This window comes from Brachyistius frenatus, unplaced genomic scaffold, assembly GCF_029030835.1.
Source record: "Brachyistius frenatus isolate BFR_SWC_R1_liver_20210118 unplaced genomic scaffold, ASM2903083v1 Contig_13, whole genome shotgun sequence".
NCBI lineage: Eukaryota > Metazoa > Chordata > Actinopteri > Embiotocidae > Brachyistius > Brachyistius frenatus.
The window spans coordinates 263,882-284,164 of record NW_027210612.1 but is presented as its reverse complement, the minus strand read 5'-3'; the positions used below and the strand labels follow the sequence as shown (position 1 = coordinate 284,164).

At 43.6% G+C, this 20,283-nt stretch overlaps 2 protein-coding genes across 2 annotated transcripts; one reads left to right on the top strand and one right to left on the bottom strand.

The window, feature by feature from the left end:
- Positions 1 to 2,657: 2,657 nt before the first annotated feature.
- On the bottom strand, positions 2,658 to 4,793 carry nkx2.3 (NK2 homeobox 3). Its single transcript, XM_069692572.1, has 2 exons — positions 4,400 to 4,793; positions 2,658 to 3,332 (listed from the first exon to the last, which is right to left on the bottom strand). The coding sequence occupies exons 1-2, from the start codon at positions 4,791 to 4,793 to the stop codon at positions 2,695 to 2,697; spliced, it is 1,032 nt and encodes a 343-aa protein (XP_069548673.1). The 3' UTR covers positions 2,658 to 2,694.
- Positions 4,794 to 13,799: 9,006 nt separating this feature from the next.
- Positions 13,800 to 19,560, top strand: got1 (glutamic-oxaloacetic transaminase 1, soluble). The gene is made up of 9 exons (XM_069692621.1): positions 13,800 to 14,022; positions 16,220 to 16,401; positions 16,507 to 16,630; positions 16,960 to 17,072; positions 17,166 to 17,270; positions 17,430 to 17,580; positions 17,961 to 18,126; positions 18,254 to 18,396; positions 18,836 to 19,560. The coding sequence occupies exons 1-9, from the start codon at positions 13,914 to 13,916 to the stop codon at positions 18,973 to 18,975; spliced, it is 1,233 nt and encodes a 410-aa protein (XP_069548722.1). The 5' UTR covers positions 13,800 to 13,913; the 3' UTR covers positions 18,976 to 19,560.
- Positions 19,561 to 20,283: the final 723 nt, after the last annotated feature.

Sequence of the window (20,283 nt, the reverse complement as noted above, 5' to 3'; positions counted from 1 at the left end):
GTTAACTGCGTACACCCCCACCCCTCCCAAACGGACACACATTACACAATCAGCAGGCCAATCCTCCAATTGAGATGTGATGACAGATGAAGAGATCTCTCTTTTCCGTGTTGTTTTGTTTTCTTCCTCTGACTAAACAGTGAAATCTCTCTGTATGCCACAGAATTGAATCATCTGCAGGGTGTCAGAACATGTCTGGAGGCCAAACGTGAAAGTCCCCAGTAAGCTTACGTTTATTCAAACCATGAGATGTTGTCTTCAACAATGTATAATCTAAATTCCGCAATAGTAAGATCACTAATAATTATTGCAATAATAAATGGTGTTAGGGATTATAATTTGGATGAAGCACTACTTCTTTCAGCATTGAGAAGTAACATGTCCACTTTAAAATCTGCGTCCAAATAAAATTGTATAATTGTGAGATAATATATTATTATAGCCTATATTCTCAAGACCCCACCCACCCACCCCCCGGCAGACGAACCTCCAAATCAGACGTAGTCTTCATCAAAGTCTGCACATGCATCCACTCAGTCTATATACACAATTACATGAAATAAAGGAACATTATTTCGTCTTTGAGCTTTCTTTTACACACATATAAAAACGTTTAAAACTTGGACTTGTGATCTTGGACTTATCTTTTTTTAAGCACATAAAAATGTTTAAAACTTGTGTCTATATGATCACCTCCGCTGTCAAATCAATTGCATTTATGATGTATTAGATAACACGCAGACGCTCTATTAAAAGTGTAAATTAATTGTATTCTTTACCATAAGACTGTTTGAAATTAAATGTGTCTCATTTTACTAGGAATTGTGGCATTTTACCATAGTAGAAGGTACATTTTAAAGATAATTTGGCTATACTCCTGAAGCGCCTTTCCTTATCTGATGCCATAGGCGACAACACTTGGAGGGTAGCTAAATGGACGAGCCTTTACTCGAGCTTCTCCACGCTACTTTTCCTTCTCTATATTTGGGCCTGTGGTTCTTTTGTGAGCTCCTTGAGTGGTTGCCACTGGAGACTTTGTTTTGGGAAACTCCACGCCTATGCAGCGATGAGCCGAGCTGCTATCTTTGGCAGCGCTTAGATAGCGATCGCAGCGCCTGTCAGAGCAGCCGTGGCCAGGCCGCGTCCTCAGGCATCGCCGTCCTGTCGCCAGCTCTATTTACATTAGTGACTCTGCAGCACTTAGAGCTGACACCAGGTATGTCCTACCGGCAGTGCAGTAGCCAGGGGAAGTGGCCAGCGAGGCTATCAGAGGAGACAAACACGCTGTTTACTTTGCCATTCATCTCCATTAATAGCGTCTGCGTATTCGGCCGTGCCCAGTGGGTGAAGATCTTTCCTTAAGTCTACCTCCAATCAACGGAGTGTGTGTGTGTGTGTGTGTGTGTGTGTGTGTGTGTGTGTGTGTGTGTGTGTGTGTGTGTGTGTGTGTGTGTGTGTGTGTGTGTGTGTGATGTAATTATTATGAAATTACAATATTTATTATTATTATTAGGCTACTTGTTTATATCCGTAAACGTATTTTCTGTTTTATTTTGAACCAATTTTATATATATTTGTGTCATCGACAAAAACGATATTTGTCGTCTAATATTCGTCTACTTTAAAAGCTGTGAGGGTCCCGAGGATGCTGGCTGTCTCGTTAATGTCCATCTCTGATTCCTGACCGGACATGAGCTCGCCTCAAAAAAGTTTCTGGTTCTGGTTCTTGTCTCAGACCAAAGTGCACTGCGTGCTTTCTCACAGAAAAAAAATAAATGCTTGCATGGCTTGGGAAACAATTTGAGACGATGAGAAACGTTATAATAACCTCCACTCAAGATTTTTTTGTTTTTGTTTTTGTTTCTTATCCAGATTCAAATAAATGTTGAAGTCTGACCTATATCCTATTGATTATTAATATGCAGATACACACAAACACACTCACACACTCACACACACGGCACAGTAAAATGAAATCCCTTGTGTCATTATGCTTGTTATATCATTTAATTTGATCATCAGAGATAATTCCATCTCTATGTCGTTGTAATTTGCACGTAGAAAGTGTCCTGTTGCGTAAAATCGCCCGTTTGATTGAAATCAAAGGCTTTCGGTGTCACCTACTTCGTTTTAGAGTAAAAACAAACATTACTGACCAAACCCAAGTCACATTGTTAAAAAGGAAAAACAAAAGGCTTAATAAACATAATACTTTATAAGATTAAAGCACCTGTGGTTCATAGTTATTTTCTTGCAATTGTGGGGACTTATTTAAATGATCTTATTTGTGCCAATAAGTAATCAATTTTAGCTTGTAAAACGAGTATGCTAATAAGAAAATGTCCAAACAAGTTTGCTTTATTTTTGATGAACATTACATCCATTTAAACCATTACGCACAGTCGTAGCTCATCGGTAACATTCATTCCGACAACCATTCCACAGCTTTAATATTTTTTTTTAAACATTGCGGCCCGTATAGAAAGATGTACATAGTATATATTTCTTTATCTCGGTCAATGAATTGGAGTTTCTTCATGTGCCTGTCATGTGTTACAGCCACCTGACCTGTACTTTATGTTATGGAGTTTGAAGTTGTCAACTAATGCAATGAAAGCACAGCGTTTTCATGCTTGAGTCCATTCACCCATCCTGAGAAGTCTCTCCCTGCTGTGATTGTGCGTAAAGTCTGCGCTACCATGCCCGGATGCCCTGCGGAGTTCCTTGGCAGGGTGTGACCAACGGTCCCTGGGGTGCCTGGCTTTGCGTCTGTGCACCCAGGTTTCCCAAATTCATGTTCATGAAAGCGTTAGCAGTAGTGGTGTTCGGCGGAAGGGCAGGCAAACTAGAATAACTACAGGAGTAAGTGTTAGTATACACCGTGTTGTTGTAGCTGTAGGCTGGATAGCCGTTGTAGCTGTACGGGTTCGGAGCTCCGACTGCGTAGGGAGTGTTGTAGTTCTGGGATCCAGTCAGACAAGGCCTCCCGTCTCGGACCAGAACCGGCACGGCCACCCTCCTCGGCGGCGGTGGGTGGTGATGGTGGTGATGACCTGCAATCTCCAGAGTCTTGTCCTGTCGTTGCCTCTTGCATTTGTACCTCCTGTTCTGGAACCAGATCTTGACCTGGGTGGAGGTGAGCTTCAGGGAGCTGGCCAGGTGCTCCCTCTCCGGGGCGGACAGGTACCGCTGCTGCTTGAAGCGCCGCTCCAGCTCGAACACCTGAGCCTGGGAGAAGAGGACGCGGGGTTTCCTCCTGGTCCTCTGCTGCTTGGTGACGGACTTGTCTGAGTCGGGGTCGTCACAGTCACCCCGCATCGCACCGCATCCCTCTGCACGGAGAAAACAAAAGTTGAACTGTACATCAAAGCTAAAACGTCTTAATTAGACTGTATTTTCCAAATATTTAACCAACACTCCACCATTTTCCAATCTCAGCAGGCTGATATTCACGGCTATCAATTTATTTTGTATAATAATTTTCTGAAAACGTTGAGACTAAAACAGCTTTTTCATAGCAAATACATTTGTTACTGACTATTGAAATGTATTCCATATAATTTGCATGATTTACTGACATTTAAAATGTTGTACTAACGGAGAAAGTGGAAATTACTGACAGCATTCTGCAGGTATTTGAAAAAGATCAAAAGGTGTTTCCAAAAAGGACTTATTGACAAAAAAATGTAGAAACAAATATAAGGTATATTTCGACTTATCTGTGATTATACATTTGGAATGTTCAGGTTTCGAAAATTGAATCTGAAAGTGAATCTATTTTATTGTAAAGTCTCTGCAAAATTCTATGACGATTAAGTGAACATTAACTACATCTATAGAACAAGTGAATCAGTCAGTTTACATTTCTGTTCAGGGATTTATATGAGTCATGAATAATACAGTACTTATGTAAACAATTAAATGCCTGTAAGCCTTATGCACAGTTAGCTGGCAGCTAAAGAATAGCACACAATAATCCTTTTTTTGTGTGTCTATTGTGCAAAGTGTGGCTCTTGTTTTATAGATTGTTATTATAAATAAACGTCAAGCAATTGAATGCCAATGTGTATATAGATTTCAATTTCTATATTTGACAAAAAAATATATCATACAGGGGGGACTAATCCCTTCTGTGTGCATTCGATAATGTTTTATGTTCACTTATAGTTGAATCAACAAATCATTTCTTATGATTTTGCAGAAAATGTCTCCAAAAGTATCTATTATTGTCAACATACGTTAATGTGTTTTTTTTGTGTGTTTTTTTTAAATTGTAGACAAATAAGCAACTTATGATTTAACAGTCTGGAATCTTTTGTCATGTTATTATTTATACAATTAACCTCACCGTCTCTTACTTTTGGGTGAACATTTTTTTCAAAGTAGACCATGTACTCACTTCTGTCTTGCTCCTCGTGCTCGATCTCCAGTCGGAGTTCCGCAGAGTGGCTCTGCGCCGGGTTACCGAACACCTCCACCGGCAGACCGGACTCTGCTAGCTGGTCCTGCACAGTCAGCGTGTTGAGATACGACATCCTCTCCTCGCTCTCCGAGAGGCAGGAGCTGATGGGACTCGGACTGTCTCTGCCTGCGAGCATGCAGGAGGGCGGCGAATGAGAGCGGAACGATTTATTTGGGAAAGCTCCCGGCTTCGACAGCGCACCAGAGAGACCGAAGCAGGAGATCAACTGGAGCTGCTGCTGCTGCTGAGATTGTTGCTGCAACTCCAGCTTCAGAATGTCCTTCACAGAAAAAGGCGTGGTGGAAGAAGTAATGACCGGACTGGGAATCATTATTACCACCAAACAGATAGATGGCAGAAAACAAATAGTCAACAGGCCCAGAACTGGACCAATTTGTGTCCTGACGGCGCGTAAAAGAAACTAATAGCCCGTGCGTAAAGCTGAGGAATGGTCGCGCTCCTCTGGTTTTTCATGCAGACTAGGCAGGACTGGCTTTCTTTCAGCTGTGACATCCCTCTCTGCTGGCTGTGTGTCTGTGGCTGCAGGGCTGAGAGAGAGCGAAAGAGGTCGATCCTGTTTGGTGTGCTGAATTCAGTTATCTCGAGAAAGAGCTCGGTCAGCCAAGATGCTGTCCTCTCCCTGTCAGTGACGCTGTGAAGCGGGGGAGGGTCTCTCTCTCTCTCGCTCTCTCTCTCTCTCTCTCTCTCTCTCTCTCTGGTCTCTCTCTCTCTCTCTTTTTTTTTTTTTTAAATTAGAAGATATTCCTTAAGTGAAAATATTGACACTATCGACTCCTCTGGAAGGTTACATACTTTTTGTTTTTCTTACAGAAAAACTTCACACCTGACAGCACTAACTTAAAATTATTTGAAAAAAAATATTTCATTCATATTTTTTTACAAATTTTACAATCAAATCCTTAATTTGGTGGCACCTCAGCAATCCGTTGAATTTATGCAAGAAATCCCACGAGCATTTTTGATTTATTGTCTTTTTCGGATGATCCCATGACGACCACAGTTCTTCCCATCATCACTGCAGTAGTTATACGATTAGGCATATCTTCGTTTCCTGTCTCGGCAATCCATAGATAAGATAATGCACCGCGACTGTGGGAAATAAGATCAAATTGTCTACCCAAAGGAGAGAATATATATTTAGAACTTTTCTCTTTTTTTTTGTCTCCTTAATTTGAGAAAATTGTGGGATTATTTTCCACCAAAATTTGGCCATACACGAACAGAGCCAACACGAGAATGCTTTCCCTTGACCCTGGGCCGATGTTTCCGAAAAACAAAACAGGGTCAAATTAAAACAAGAAAACTATTTGCACATTTATCATTATCCGCTTCATGCTGCAGGGAATGGAAATAAATAATTGCATGCTGCTAAAAAATAGTTTGGTTTCTAAATTTCTTTCAATTAGGGTAGAATACATGTTGTTATTATTATTATTATTATTATAATGAATAACAATTATAATTTCATTTGATCTGTGTACTAAAGGGCAAACGGCCTGAAACGGGACACCTCTCTCCTGTTCCGACACAGACGCCAGGGTCTGAGGGCCCCATTGCTCCTAAGCCGTGTGGAGAGAAAAGGAGGGCATGTCGACATAATCTCATCCACTCACCAACAAGACGCTGTTTAGATTAAGGGCAGCGTTTTACCCCTCTTCTGGAGATTTGTGTCTTTTTTTTTTTTTCTTAAAACGGTCCATTTAAGTGACGTGAAAAGCAGAGAAAGGAAAAAAGGTTCTGCGTTGAAAAGAAGCTCTATAGTGCGCGCAAGGCATTATCAAAATCCAAACGCGCTTTCGCAAAAATACACGGACATTTTGGTCACTGCATGGACACAGCCCAAACTATTTCATCATAAGGCCAAGATTTACTCATGAGAACTGCAAGTAATTCTCACACAGTCGAAGGCGATTTTGCACGTGTTATGTGGAATTTAAGAAGTCACTTTAGCTCGTAAAATACATCAGAACGCAGTAAATCTGGTGAGTTTGCTTCCTAAATATTTACCCATTCCTGTTTATCGAGTGGAATGACTCGGAGACAACAGACCAAACAAAGAAATGAATGCGTAATCACGACAAAGAAAGTGTTTGCCAAATTCAAGATTGTAAAGTGTCTTTTGTGTGGAAATAAATTAGATAAAGGTTGACCTGTAGGACAAAGGCCCTACTTTTAAAGACGAAGCTGTCTTCATTCTGTCGGTTTAAAGAAAATATCGATGACTATCTGAAAGTTCACTCTTTATTCTCTTATCTATCATTTCAATGCGTCACGGCTCAGAGCCGCAACCACGCTAACGGTACAATTAACTCTCAACCCTACACACACACACACACACACACACACACACACACACACACACACACACACACACACACACACACACACACACACACACACACACACACACACACACACACACACACACACATAGGCACATGCGTGCAGCCTCCCGAGCCCACACAACTGACCCATCATCAGCGGTCTTCGCGTGCCACCGGCAGCCCAAAAGTGGCCAAGCAGAGACGCGTGTTTACGGAGCGGAAGAGTCTGTTTCCTGCCTGTAACAAAACCCAGACTCCCAGAGAGTGTCAAGGAGCTACTCGCTGCTGAATACGACTCTTCAATACATCATCTTCATTTCAGAATCATCGCGATAAGCTGGTTGAGGTCAAGCCCACAGCAGAGGTCAGCCTCCAGAGCTCTGGACATAATTATTGACAACAGTTTTAAAAGAATTGCAATATAAGATGTGGAAATTAAAAAAAAAAAAAATCTATTTTCTACTTTTGCTGCAGTCACATATCGATCATTCTTCTCAACACTTTCTAATAGAGTTCTTTAAAGTTGGTGTTTTGCCAGGCTGTGCTGAACATGTCTCTTCTTGTTTCCCTCCTTCTCTCCATATCTCTGGCAGGCAGCGGTGTGTTTGCTTCAGAGTGGCAGGTATATAGTCATATGCAGGCCCAGAAAACTAAACCACTTGGAGATTTGGGATTGTTGCAAATATGGGAGCATCTGAGAATGAAAGTTTGATGACTCTGTAATGACAGCAATTATCTTTGCCCTGTGGTCGCTGCTTCTGTAAAGCTGAGTGGCGTTTGGTGTCTGAAGGTTTTACTGCAGTAAACTGCGTAAAAAGAAAGCATCATCGCCTCCCATGTGTGTGTGGGGGGGAGCGGGGGGTGCGCTGTATAGGCCTTGTGTATATGTATATGTATATGTATATGTACATGTATATGTATATGTATATGTGTGTGTGTCTGTGTATTGAAAGAAAGGTTGTGTGGTGTTATGACTTGACAGAGCTCTGTAAAGGAGCACTTAACATCTTTCTACAAAGGAGCAGTTTGTTTACAGTTGTTACCATAACAGCCTGATGAGGAACTAAAGTGTCTGTTGGTCTTACAGTGCTCTTAATAAGCCAATGTCAACAGTAGATTGTTACATTAGGAAAATTGTTGCGCTCAAGTGTGTCTGCCCCCACCTGTTTACCATGTTGTGTCCAACGTCTGATTATCTAACAGGGTGTGATGCCGTTTCTGCAACGCTTTATAGGGGAACACGTTTGGACCTTGAAAATATAGAAAGAAGCACGCTTGCATACGGGATGTTCTTGCCTCGTGTAGCTCACGGCGTACTTTCCTTTTTCCTTTTTTTTTATTTCATGGTCATCGGTAAGAATGGCAAAGGACCAAACTGTTGTGTGTCAGTAATGGCTCAGTTCTTCTGGGTCCCGGAAGTTGAGTCTTATCAGCAGCCCGTGTGATGGTGTCAGTAGCCAGGACCCAGACTGTGCTATTGTGCCCCTGCCTGGTCCCGAGTGACGGATGACAGCGCCTTCTCACTGGAGGAAATGAGGAGGCCAGAGGCGAGCCCAGGGCCAGATTTTTTTTTTTGCATAACCCTGTTCTCACCCACTTACTTTTGGCTCTGAACGTGCCAAATATCCCACAATGGCAGGCCTGAGGTGATGGCTAACTGGCATGTTGCAGCGGCCCCTCGGGGCTTGTTGTGTTAACCAGGTTAGGAAAAAGATGCCCTAATCAGGTAGTTTGTTTAAAAGACTGTGAGAGGGCGATGTTTTTGAGAACCAAAACCATGTTCTGTGTATCAAAGGTCTAACTTGGAGACCATGAGAGGAGGAAGTGAGGTCAGGCCAGTCTGGGTCCCCTGCCCTTTGCCCTCCCTTGGGTCTCATAAATTAGGCTGCTGTAATTCTCTCCCAGACGCCCTTGCCCCAGCAGGTGTGTGTTTGTATACATGAGCGCTAACAGGGGGATGTGAGGGCTGTAATATCTGTGATCTACGGTGTTGGGAATGTGGTTTGAGAGGAAGCATGCAACCTAAATATGCGTATCCTCCCTGCTGCCGCACAGGCCCTGCAGATAAAGAAACTGCGGGGAGGCGGGTGCTCACCGAATATGATGTGTGGGCCTTCTGCCTGCTCATACGCTCTGTCCTACTTGGCCAGAGCTGGTGAAAATAATCTAAACACTATCAGAAGGTTGAATCAAGTTCAGCTTGCTACTGGAGGAACTCTCTCTAACTCGCTGAAGCAGTAATAACTCTCTCGGGAAAGACAATGTTCCTCTAAAATAAAAGCGTGCCAGCATCCTGGCTTTCAGAGGTAAACATCCTTCAGAGAACCATGGTGCTGTCTCCATCAAAGTGGCACGCTGTTTTAGCAATTATCGGACTCCCTCCGAGTAAAGTTCAATTTTGCTAAATAAGAACTGCATGAAATATCAGGCATCATGTATTGCTGTTGATAATAATCGCTGCTGGTAGTGCTGATGCTCAGATTGAATCTTGATGTAGAGAAGAGGGAGAACTTCCCTTCAACCGGACAGCTTCCGTCCAAGCTCCAGTTTTGTCAGACACCCGCCCACATATAGATATTGAGTCCTTGTTCTGTAGCTGACCCTGAACTTTGACCCCTCTCTGAGCGGGAGAATGAAACCGGATGATCTCCCTACTTGAATTGATAAAATATAACTGAATTAAAAACGATAGACAAAGTCAGGTCCACGTATTATTTCTGTCAGTTTACTTTGTGCAGATGTAAAATAAGCAGTCGGGGTACAAATTCAGACCAGAGTCTTCCACTTCCTGTCTTTGTGTCGTAGCATGCATATTTGTATAAAGCTGGAGAACCTGAGTTGGCCAAAAGACAACATCAATCAATTAGAACAGCACAGTGCAGGCTTGTGCTCGAGGTTCCACCCCGCCTCATGGTGCGAAGGCCACATCACTTTATAAATATTTTTTTGAACCAAGTCTTTGATAAAATATTAAATAACAGCACCAATTTACAAATACACACCGTACACAGTTATTTAGAAGGCTCGACAAAGCAGACATTTTTTTTTTTTTACGGTTTATTTCCGTTTTATTCTGATGTTTTACTTTAGTTTTGCTGCAGCTGTTTTAAAACATTTTTTTTTCATTTTTTTATTATTATTATTTAAAGAACACATGTTGGGAAATGCACTGATTGGCTTTTAGGTTAGAAGACTGATACCATCATGTAAAATGAACATAAGGCTATTTGCCCAGCCAGTGGCCAGTTAGCTTGGCTTAGCATTGAAGAAAGGAGGAGACAGCTAGCTTGGTTCTGTCCCAAAGTAACCAAATCTGTCTTGCAGCATCTCTGAAGCTCGACCAATCATCCTATTAAACATGCAGCGCTACACCGATTCAGAGTGGTCTTCATCCTGTCGCAGAACTTTTCCTTGATAGTAATATTGTCGGGTTTACTCAGATGGTGCAAGTTTACTTTTACCCTGCATGTTTTTTTGTTGTTGTTTTTTTTTTATCTGTGGTAAACAACGTGGTTTCAGCTGTGTTACATTCATATACAATATTTGTACTTCAGTTGTGTATATTCAGTGTATTCGTTGTCTTTTTTCAGATGTAAATAAAGAACAAAGATGTTTGCATGCACATAAAACAAACAGATTTCATGTCATGATATCAGATGGAGCGCACACAGACGTACACACACGCACACACACACACACACACACACACACACACACACACACACACACACACACACACACACACACACACACACACACACACACACACACACACACACACACACACACACACACACACACACACACACACACACACAGACGTACACACAAATACGCTCGTTGGAATGTAGTCGGACGCACAGATCTCTGATGTGTGTTACTGCATGCATGGTCCATCAGTCATTGGACTACACAGGGAGCAACAGGGAGGTCCTGTGCACTTTGTTGTTGCTGTGTCTAGTCCCTTGTTAGAGAATTGATGACAATGTCTTTGGAAAACAAACAAGATGGGAAGCTAAAAAGGTGGTCACTCACCACAGCTCTCTGACCCAGAGACGCAGGGGCCACAGCAACATGTGAGCAACGCTGCAATGTCCCCCTTGGAATGTGCAGCAGTGTGTGTGTGTGTGTGTGTGTGTGTGTGTGTGTGTGTGTGTGTGTGTGTGTGTGTGTGTGTGTGTGTGTGTGTGTGTGTGTGTGTGTGTGTGTGTGTGTGTGTGTGTGTGTGTGTGTGTGTGTGTGTGTGTGTGTGTGTGTCAGTGTGTCAGTGATACCACAGCTGGAATGCGACTGTCTTGTGCCTGAATGTGTGCCTTTGTGTGTTTTAGTGTCGGCCTCCTACAGCAGCAGTGATGGCCTGTATGCAAAACAAAAACACCAAGAAAACCCTGTTGGCACTTTTCTTTTTTGTATGTGTCACATTTGTATTGCACTGCTGGGTGCCAAAATAAATGTTCCACATTTCAGTGTCAAAGAAATGCAGCGAGAGGGCCTGCGAATGCTTCGTTGATCTGGACGTGACACTCCCTCTGTGGGCACCGGTTTGCCAGAGGCTACTCCTGTCACTCCGTGCTCTGACTCACACTTCACATCACAGACCAGGCCGTGGCCCCGGGCCTCCTCCATACGTACACACCAAAGCCTGCCCTCGGCCCCCGAGCCCTGTTCTGGGAGCTCAAATCCCATAATTGCCGAGCTGACAGCGATAGCTAACATACGAGACACCCTCACCTGGTCGGAAAGAATGAAAACATCTACTGTCAGCGTGAAGCGAGGAGATGAGTGGGGGCGGGACCTGGTGTGGGGAAAGTGAGTAACATTTAGGACAAAACAGGAGGGCAAAATAGTAACTAGCCAGCGTTAGGATTGATTATAGCACTTTCGTCAAGTCTTCTTTGCAGGTGGTTCATGAAGCTTAACCGATGCTTCATCAATGGTTTTTTTAAATCATTTCCTCTTGTTAAATAGATCAGAAATAAGCCATTATTAACTTCTGAGTTACCTCAGTGTGAAAGTATATTTGGCAAATGTATATCCTCCAAAAGCATTACTTGTTTTGTATTTGAAGCTTGATCTATTATTTATAGGGGAGACCGATCCTGATTAATCATGGAGGTTTGATTAGATCAATCAATTTCTGTAAAGCTTCAGAGCATCACGATCAAGATCAGTTTACCAACAGCTTTACATTTACATACTCTTAATGCATTCCTCAGTCAGAGTTGAAAGCATTTGGTGGAACATGAATTTGTATGTTATCTCCTTATAACAGTATAAGCAGGTGATTTATTTACTAGCAGGCATGGAAAAACAATAGCATTCATTTCTATCTTCTGCTCACCTGAGAACTCTATTTATTCCCTGTTTTTGTTCTGCTGGACTCCACCAGCTTACTGAGAAAACAAACGATCTGCCTCGTCAGCAACACTATGCTCTAATTTGTTCATCGGCTAGTAGCAAATTTTTTCTGTTTTCTGTTTGGGGCTGGACAAGTGGAGAAGTTATCGGTGCCCTTGACTGAAAACGGATCCATGCTGGAGCTGACGGGGACGAGAGTAAACAAAACTAAAGTCTCTGGGCCATAAAATCCAAAACAATGAGCGGAGAGCGTTAGATCACAATTCTCAAAGCATCTGTTACTACGAGTGAGCTGTTTTGCATCACATCATCATTTGATCCACTTGTAGTAGAGGACTATAATTATTCCAGCTTTAATACACAAACTGCAATGGCCTCTTAGAAACATTAAGAGCAAGTACCGACTTATAACTTAATTCTCTATAAAACAAAATTGCCGGCAGACATGTTTTAAGACTAGATACACTGCTTGGAATAATGATTTGTGTCTAATATGGGATTTCCACATTATTACCCACTGTAATTATAAATTCCTAAAATTACATATGCTCCTTCTCCCTAATTGAAAAATCAACAATGTAGGAATTTTCATATTTTTGTTCATTTCAAATTTTGATCTAAGTATCGAGCTTTTGTCAGTTGTTAGTCCTATGTACTTTGTGACATTGGTACTATCAGAAAAGACGTAGACCATCAAAATATCAAAAAAAAAAGATACACTTTGGCTTTTCTTATATATATAAAATGAGATATAATTGTATTTTTTTTGTGCGTAAAATCTAATGTAATCTGCAAAGTAACAGCTACAGCTGTCAGATAAATACATACAAAATGCAGAATAAAGGGCACAACAGTTTCCTCTAAAATCTAGTAGAATAAAAGTATGAAGTGTCTTGTGACGTCCCGGTAGTATCCCACCATGACGCCGTTAAACGACACAAACTAGTGCAGTTAAACCATGTAAACTGCCCGTTGTTTGGTCAGACAGAAACATGAGTGGTAGGGGAGAGCAGGCTGCAGTGGCCTTCATATATCAACCACTTCGCCTCCTGCAGACCGCTGTGGGGAGAGCGCAGAGGAGCCGGTGTGTTTACACCATATAGCTCAGCCGAGGCCCTCGGGACAGAAGAGATCAAGATGCTCGGACCTGTTCATTTACAGACACGTGGTGTGGAGCCCAAGCTTCGCTGTGTGTTCAGTCGGTGTTAAAATTGCCATTTATAATAGGCTGTATTTCCTCCACTTCTGAAGCAGACCTTGCACCTTCGACAGGAGGGGAGGGGGGTGGGGGGAGAGTCTGTTGACCTCAAACTTTGTTTATTTTTTTTTCCAAACAATCTGCTCCTGATACAATCTCTAATAAAAAATAATAATAATAATAATAAAAAAAAAAGGTCGTGGCGCCACCTCGTGGCAAAATCGTGTATTGCAGTAAAAATCCTTGAACCGCCCACTTTACATCAACGCCAGACATTCGTTGCGACGTTTGTCAGTCACGCTTACAGAGGCAGTCATTGGTCAGCGGACACTGCGCGTGCGTTGTCTTGAACTTCGACCTGACGCGTATCAGTACGCAGATCAATCTAACAAGCTGGATGTCTATTGGTTCATCCACTCACGCCCACTTTTACATCTCTTCCCCTCCCAAATCCCTCGTTGAAGGTGAAGCGTTCTTCCATCCCGTTAGGCTCCAACTCCGGTCGCCGCTCGTCGCTCGTCGCTCGTCGCCGCCTGAAGGAACAGCAGCCATGTCGGTGTTCTCTGAGGTGCCCCGAGCAGTCCCCGTAGCTGTCTTCAAGCTGTCGCAGGACTTCAATAACGACCAGTTTCCCAATAAAGTGAACCTCGGAGTGGGAGGTAAGTAGTCCGCTGTCATGTCATTAACCATGGTAACGGTATCCCGGAGCAACCAGCCAGCCCAGTGGTAACGAAGGGAGCTTTATGGCAAATAGCTGCAGCCGGTGTTGCACTGAGTTCAGACATCCATAAGATGCTATGACTTCTTCATAGTCCGTGTCCTTGTGTTTTTTTTTTTTTTTATGATGGTCACACATTTTTTTTTTAAATTTTGATAGCAGTTGCCAATTGTGGTTGCCGGTTGTTTTTGTGGTGTTCAAATATGGTAATACATACCATGAAATCTGATCACATGGCATTCATCTAAGGTCGCAGTTTTTTTTTTTTGATAGCCTCGACATCATAAATCGAGGCAAATTATATGGCATCTCAAAAGAGTATTTGGTCTTTTTTTCTGGGTTACATATTTTGACGTAACGCCTGTATTTCAATAATAGTTTTTTATTTACTTACTGACATGGAGAGTGTGAGGATAACTACAGTGACAGTACATGTTATGTAATGATGTGGCACAAAGAGTTGAATCATGGCTGTCCCTGTCCCTGTCCCCCCCCCTCCTCCTCCTCCTGCTGCTGCTCTGCACAATAACCTCTTACTCTCTGGACTAGGGAGGGGATTGGATTACTGTTCCCTCGTTACACAACAACAGACGACTTGCAGGAGTTTAGATGCGTACGGTGTCCTCCCGCGTCTCCCCTAAAGCAAGGCAATGGTACATTTCAGTCCTCCAGTACAAATATTGTCCACGTTAATCTCATTTGAAAGAAGTAATTCTGCACTGCAAAGGAAGAGCGTCAAACATTCGTTGGCTCTGTTGCAGCAAAACAAGTCTACCCGAGTCCTGTGATTAGTACAGGAGGAGGCAGAGGCCTCATAATCCCCTTCTCGCCGCAAGACACGCAGTCACCGCCACAGACGGTCAGCAGCTACGGGGCAGCTGGGAAATGTAGGCCACAAAGGGTCTGGTGCCATGTAAAGTAGAAGTCCCACGCAGAGCTTAGACGGGTGGTCCACTGTCAATAAATCGGCTGATGAAAAACTGATTAGCGAATTACCTACTTTCTTCAAGCCAAAAATGGCAAAAACCTGCAGCAGCAGCAGCCTCTTGCTTATTAGGATTTGCTCCTCTCATTTCAGAAAAACTGAATGTCTTTTTGCTTTTGAGGACTCGACACGAGGCTTTAGGATGTTGTGACGTTCAGTTGTCCTGGTGAATTGCAGCCCCAGTCACGTTGCTGGTCCCTGTTCAGAGGGTAAAAAGACTATTATATAATTTACTCCTTATCAGGTGGTAGCATGGAGTTCAGCCGACTAAAACAAACACCAGATGAAAGTGCGTGTCTGTTTGTGACCTTATGTAGGTTCAATTTCACATTCCTTTCATCTGACCCGGGCCCCCAAAATGCATTAAACGTCTTAAAACAAGAGTTGTGTTGGCCACACTCCTTCTCGTTATGAGTCCAAAACTGAAGTGACCCCGTGGTCATGTCTCAGAGTGGTCATGATTACCAGGGTGCAGATGTTTGGCTCACAAGGAAACCGCTTGTATTGCAGTATGTGTCGATCAGGGGTGTCAAACTCATTTTAGTTAAGGGGCCACATACTGCCCACTTTGATCTCAAGTGGGCCAGACCAGTAAAATCATAGCATACATAACGACAATATTTCTCTATGTTTAAATCATTGGTGAAGGTTTTTGGATGATAAACCCTATTTTAAGGTCTTTCTACAATAAACTAGAAACATAAAGACCAAAAACTCAGACATCAGCCCACTGTTTATCTGCCCCGGCTCTCCTCTGCAGATTCAAACGCGTCACAAAGCGAGCAGCGAGCGCGGCTGCCTGTGGCACCGAGCGCTTCTTCCTCCGGAGCAGACGTCGCATTTACGCTGTTTTTGAAGCAATTACTGGATCGATTAAAAAAAAAAAAAACAAAATGTTTGTACTCATAAACCTCCATATTCTCATAGAAATGCAATTTATGTCTTTCTGTAATTTTCACACTCAGCAAAGTCATCCGGCGGGCCCGAGCTGGACCCCCTGGCAGGCCGGATCCGGCCCGCGGGCCGTATGTTTGACACCCCTGGTGTAGATAGAGCAATTTCATATGATTATTATTATTATCGAAGGAAAGGTGCCATTTATCAACCCTTATGTATTTTGGCAATACATTTCCTATACCTTTCTCCCTCGCAGCCTACCGGACGGATGAAGGCAAGCCTTGGGTTTTGCCGGTGGTGAAAAAGGTGGAGAAGGTCATTGTGAACGACGACAGGCTAAACCACGAGTACCTGCCCATCCTGGGCCTGCCTGAGTTCAGATCCTCGGCCTCCAAGATTGCACTGGGAGACGACAGCGCTGCCATCCAGGAGAACAGGGTGTGCGCCGTAAAAATAAAAAAAAATAAAAAATAAATAAAAAGGCCATTTAGTGTTTCTGATTGTTTTACATTTAAACTGACGGACTGTTTCTCTCACGACCAGGTGGGAGCTGTCCAGTGTCTGGGTGGCACAGGCGCTTTGAAGATGGGCGCAGAGTTTCTTAGGCGATTCCACAATGGAAACAACAACACCAAAACACCCATCTATGTGTCTGCGCCAACTTGGGGTAAACACGCACACATGCTAAAAACATGCTTTAAAAAAAACAAAACAAGACTGAATCCACCTTCAAGGACTTTGGTCGCATTACAATGAGTTCTACAGACTTCAGACTCAGGCTGTCAATAAAGCCTTTTTTTTTTTAATCAATAATTGTCCTGTTGCCGTCATATCTTATCAGCAATATTTATGGGTTTTTTTTTAAAGTTTTTTTTTATCAGTTTGGATGCGAGATGCTTTAATAAAACAATACTCACCCTTTTATCTAAAGGAAACCTGAAAGATAAAAAAAAAAAAAAACGAGAACACCGATATGAGAGCGACTGTTTGTTTCAGAAAATCACAATGCCGTATTCGGCAACGCCGGCTTTGAGGATGTCCGTCCGTACAAGTACTGGGACGCGGAGAAGAGAGGCCTCGATCTGGCCGGTTTCCTCGGTGACTTGGAGGTAAGCAGCGCGTGACGGGGAATCTGATGACACTTTCATTTCGGCCGTCATCGGGAGTCATTTACGCTGCTTCTTCTTTTTTCTCTCCCGCAGAGTTGCCCGGAGCGCTCAATCTTTGTGCTGCACGCTTGCGCCCACAATCCGACCGGCACAGACCCCACGCAGGAGCAATGGAAGCAAATCGCTGACGTTATGATGGTATCGTACTGTACCGTACATGCGCACAATTACAAACCAACGTGTCGCCCGCGCTCTGTCGCCACTAACAGAAGTCTCAGTTCAAAACGGGGTGCAGTTTTTGCATGTGCAGCATTTTGTCACGGCGTCGTTTGATCTTTTATCTTGTTCTTTTTCCAGAGGAGGAAGCTGTTTGTGTTCTTTGACTCGGCCTATCAGGGATTCGCCTCGGGTAATCTGGACAAAGACGCCTGGGCGGTCCGCTACTTTGTCTCCATGGGTTTTGAAATGGTGTGCGCCCAGTCGTTCTCCAAGAACTTCGGCCTCTACAGTGAGTAACCCCCCCCATTCCTCCCCCCTCCCCTCCCAAAAATCACAAAATGTACCGGGCTAAATACCCCTTTCACCAAATTAGGTGAACTTAGAGAAGAGCTGAATCGGTGTAAAAGGAAGAATCTTAATGACCAAAATACCGTGTAAGATCTACATTGGCATATAACAACAAACTTGTTGTAATGTTTGGGAGTCAAAGCTCCCATTTAGCAAGCTGCAGATCCTTTACAGGAGGAGCTACTTACGTACAGACATTTGACTTTTGTTTGACAAGAGAAGTTGGTCGATGGAGATAAGTTGTCACCGGCAAGAGAACAAAGCAACCGCTTCAAAACTGTTTTTATACGCGAGCGACGACGTGCGTGTTTGTGCCGTCAGATGAGCGTGTGGGCAACCTGACAATTGTGGCTCGTGACGAGGACAACCTGCAGAGAGTTCTGTCCCAGATGGAGAAGATCGTCAGGACCACTTGGTCCAACCCTCCGTCGCAGGGGGCTCGCATTGTTGCCACCACTCTCAACTCCCCTCAGCTCTTTTCTGAATGGTCAGCACAAAATATCCCCATGAAAATATCTGCACATGATCCGTAACGGTGATTTAAAAAAAAAAAAAAAAAATCACTAGAGCTATTCTTTTTTTTAAATTTTTTTATTTTATTTCTTTGGCTCCAGGAAGGACAATGTGAAGACCATGGCTGACAGGGTCCTGCTGATGAGAGCTCAGCTCAAAGCTAAGCTGCAAGCTCTGGAGACGCCGGGGACCTGGGACCACATCACGGATCAGATCGGCATGTTCAGCTTCACCGGCCTCAACCGTGAGTACAAAGACAATGTACAGACAAAGCAAACGTCTTCTCTCACACGCACGGACACGGCCCGGCACAACCGCCAGACACGCGTCCCCGTAGAAACGAGTCTATTTCATCTCTTAATTCTCTTTTGGGGCAAAAAAAAAAAAAAAAAAATGTTTTGCATGCAAGATGTTTCAGTTTTAGCTAGAGTTTAAAAAAAAAGAAAAAAAAAGAAAAAGAAAAAGGGCATGATCAAGACCAGACCCACAGATTCAAACGACGCGTCTCGTTTCTACACACCTCGGGCGAGGTGCGAAGTCACCGGACGCTGCTCTTAAGAATTCGGGAAAAATCTCGCATTTGTTGACGCGCACGTCTTCGCCGGGTCTGTAAAGCGGCACGTCAAAATATGTATTCGTGAATCAATAAATCGGTCGATCTTGTTCTGCCACATTCCCTGCAGCCAAACAAGTGGAATATATGGTGAAGGAGAAACACATCTACTTGATGGCCAGCGGTCGCATCAACATGTGCGGTTTGAACACCAAGAACATCGACTACGTGGCCGAGTCCATCCACGAGGCCGTCACCGAGGTCCAGTAGAGGGCCGGTCCCGCTGCACCCGCGGTTTTTCCTCGGCCCTTCCCGCTGCCCCGGGCCCCGAGCCGCCCCTTGATCCCCGGAGGGGGGAGGGGGGGTCGGGGGCGGGGACTGCGACGGCCACCCGGGATGTTTTCTGGAGCCCCGTTTCCTCATCCTCTCAGTGTTTTCTCGGTGTCTATAAGCCGGGCTGAACACACCCTGGACCTTTTTCCTCTATAGAATGCACCAAAAAAAAAAATGGTACAGATACTCACCTTCTCACCTAAAAAGCACAGTATTTTCCAGAACATGGAGTCGTTATGTAATTATGTTCACAACTGGTCATCTTGTTTTCTCCTGTGTGGGTCGACTATCATGTCGGCGTGTTATTAGTTTGTGTTGTGTCATTACCAGGACCTCCCAGAGGGGTTTAGTAGGTCTGTGACTGCGTTAGGGTTATCTCAGCACCAGCTGGCTCTGCCGTCTTAAAAATGTGGAATGTCATCATGTTGTGATTCATCCATTCCAACTTTTTAGTAGCCTATTTCCATTTGTACCAGCGTTTATTTAGGGAGCAGCAAGCATTGTTGAAAACACTATAATATAATTTTTTTTTTTTTTTTTTTTTTAAAACAGAAACATATTAGCGTGACCAAAAAAAAAAAAAAAAAAAAAACTATGCAGTTTAGCTTTTAGGAAACAACCGCAGTGAAATGTTCAGAGTATTTACCACCTCTACCGTGAATGACGCAGCACGATTCACACGTTCATTTCTGGAAGAAATATGAACGCGTGTTCTCAGGAAGGTGGTTTTTTTTTTTTTTTTTTTTTTTTAACTTGAACTTTGTAATTTATCACTGATATTGTCTTCTGCTCAAAGGGAGGAGGAGGAGGAGGAGGGGGGAGCAATCCTAATTACCTCACTTTTGATCTGTATTCAGCGAGCACAAAACAGCACTGAGCGTCCCCTCACCCCCCCTCCCTCCCCCCCCGAACAGGTGTCACGCCCTCCGGGACGATTTCGGCGTCTTTCTGCTGCCGGCTCCAATGGTTTTGGATGTTTCTGGTTCTATCAGGCACCGGTCCCGTGAACGTTGTACTCGTTCACGGCGCCGGCCGTTACGTAAGACTCTCGCGTCTGATAGCGCAGACGCACTAATGATCAACCAGCCTGCCATCACAATCACTGTGCAATACGGTCATAAAAAACAACAACAACAGTCCTGCTGTTTGTTTAGCCACTTCATTGAAGCTGAAAACATCCTCAGGCTTGTTTAATGGGATGAATCAACTGCTCCAATAAAGAACTATAAATAACGTGTTTGCGTT

What these genes read in the sequence shown, in the direction of transcription:
- nkx2.3 (XM_069692572.1), bottom strand. Translation starts at nt 4,793, where the DNA reads ATGATTCCCAGTCCGGTCATTACTTCTTCCACCACGCCTTTTTCTGTG. An exon ending in GCACGAGGAGCAAGACAGAA is followed by an intron (nt 3,333 to 4,399) that starts GTGAGTACATGG and finishes TTCTCCGTGCAG; the next exon opens with AGGGATGCGGTGCGATGCGG.
- got1 (XM_069692621.1), top strand. Translation starts at nt 13,914, where the DNA reads ATGTCGGTGTTCTCTGAGGTGCCCCGAGCAGTCCCCGTAGCTGTCTTC. An exon ending in AGTGAACCTCGGAGTGGGAG is followed by an intron (nt 14,023 to 16,219) that starts GTAAGTAGTCCG and finishes TCTCCCTCGCAG; the next exon opens with CCTACCGGACGGATGAAGGC. An exon ending in CAAGAACTTCGGCCTCTACA is followed by an intron (nt 17,581 to 17,960) that starts GTGAGTAACCCC and finishes TTGTGCCGTCAG; the next exon opens with ATGAGCGTGTGGGCAACCTG.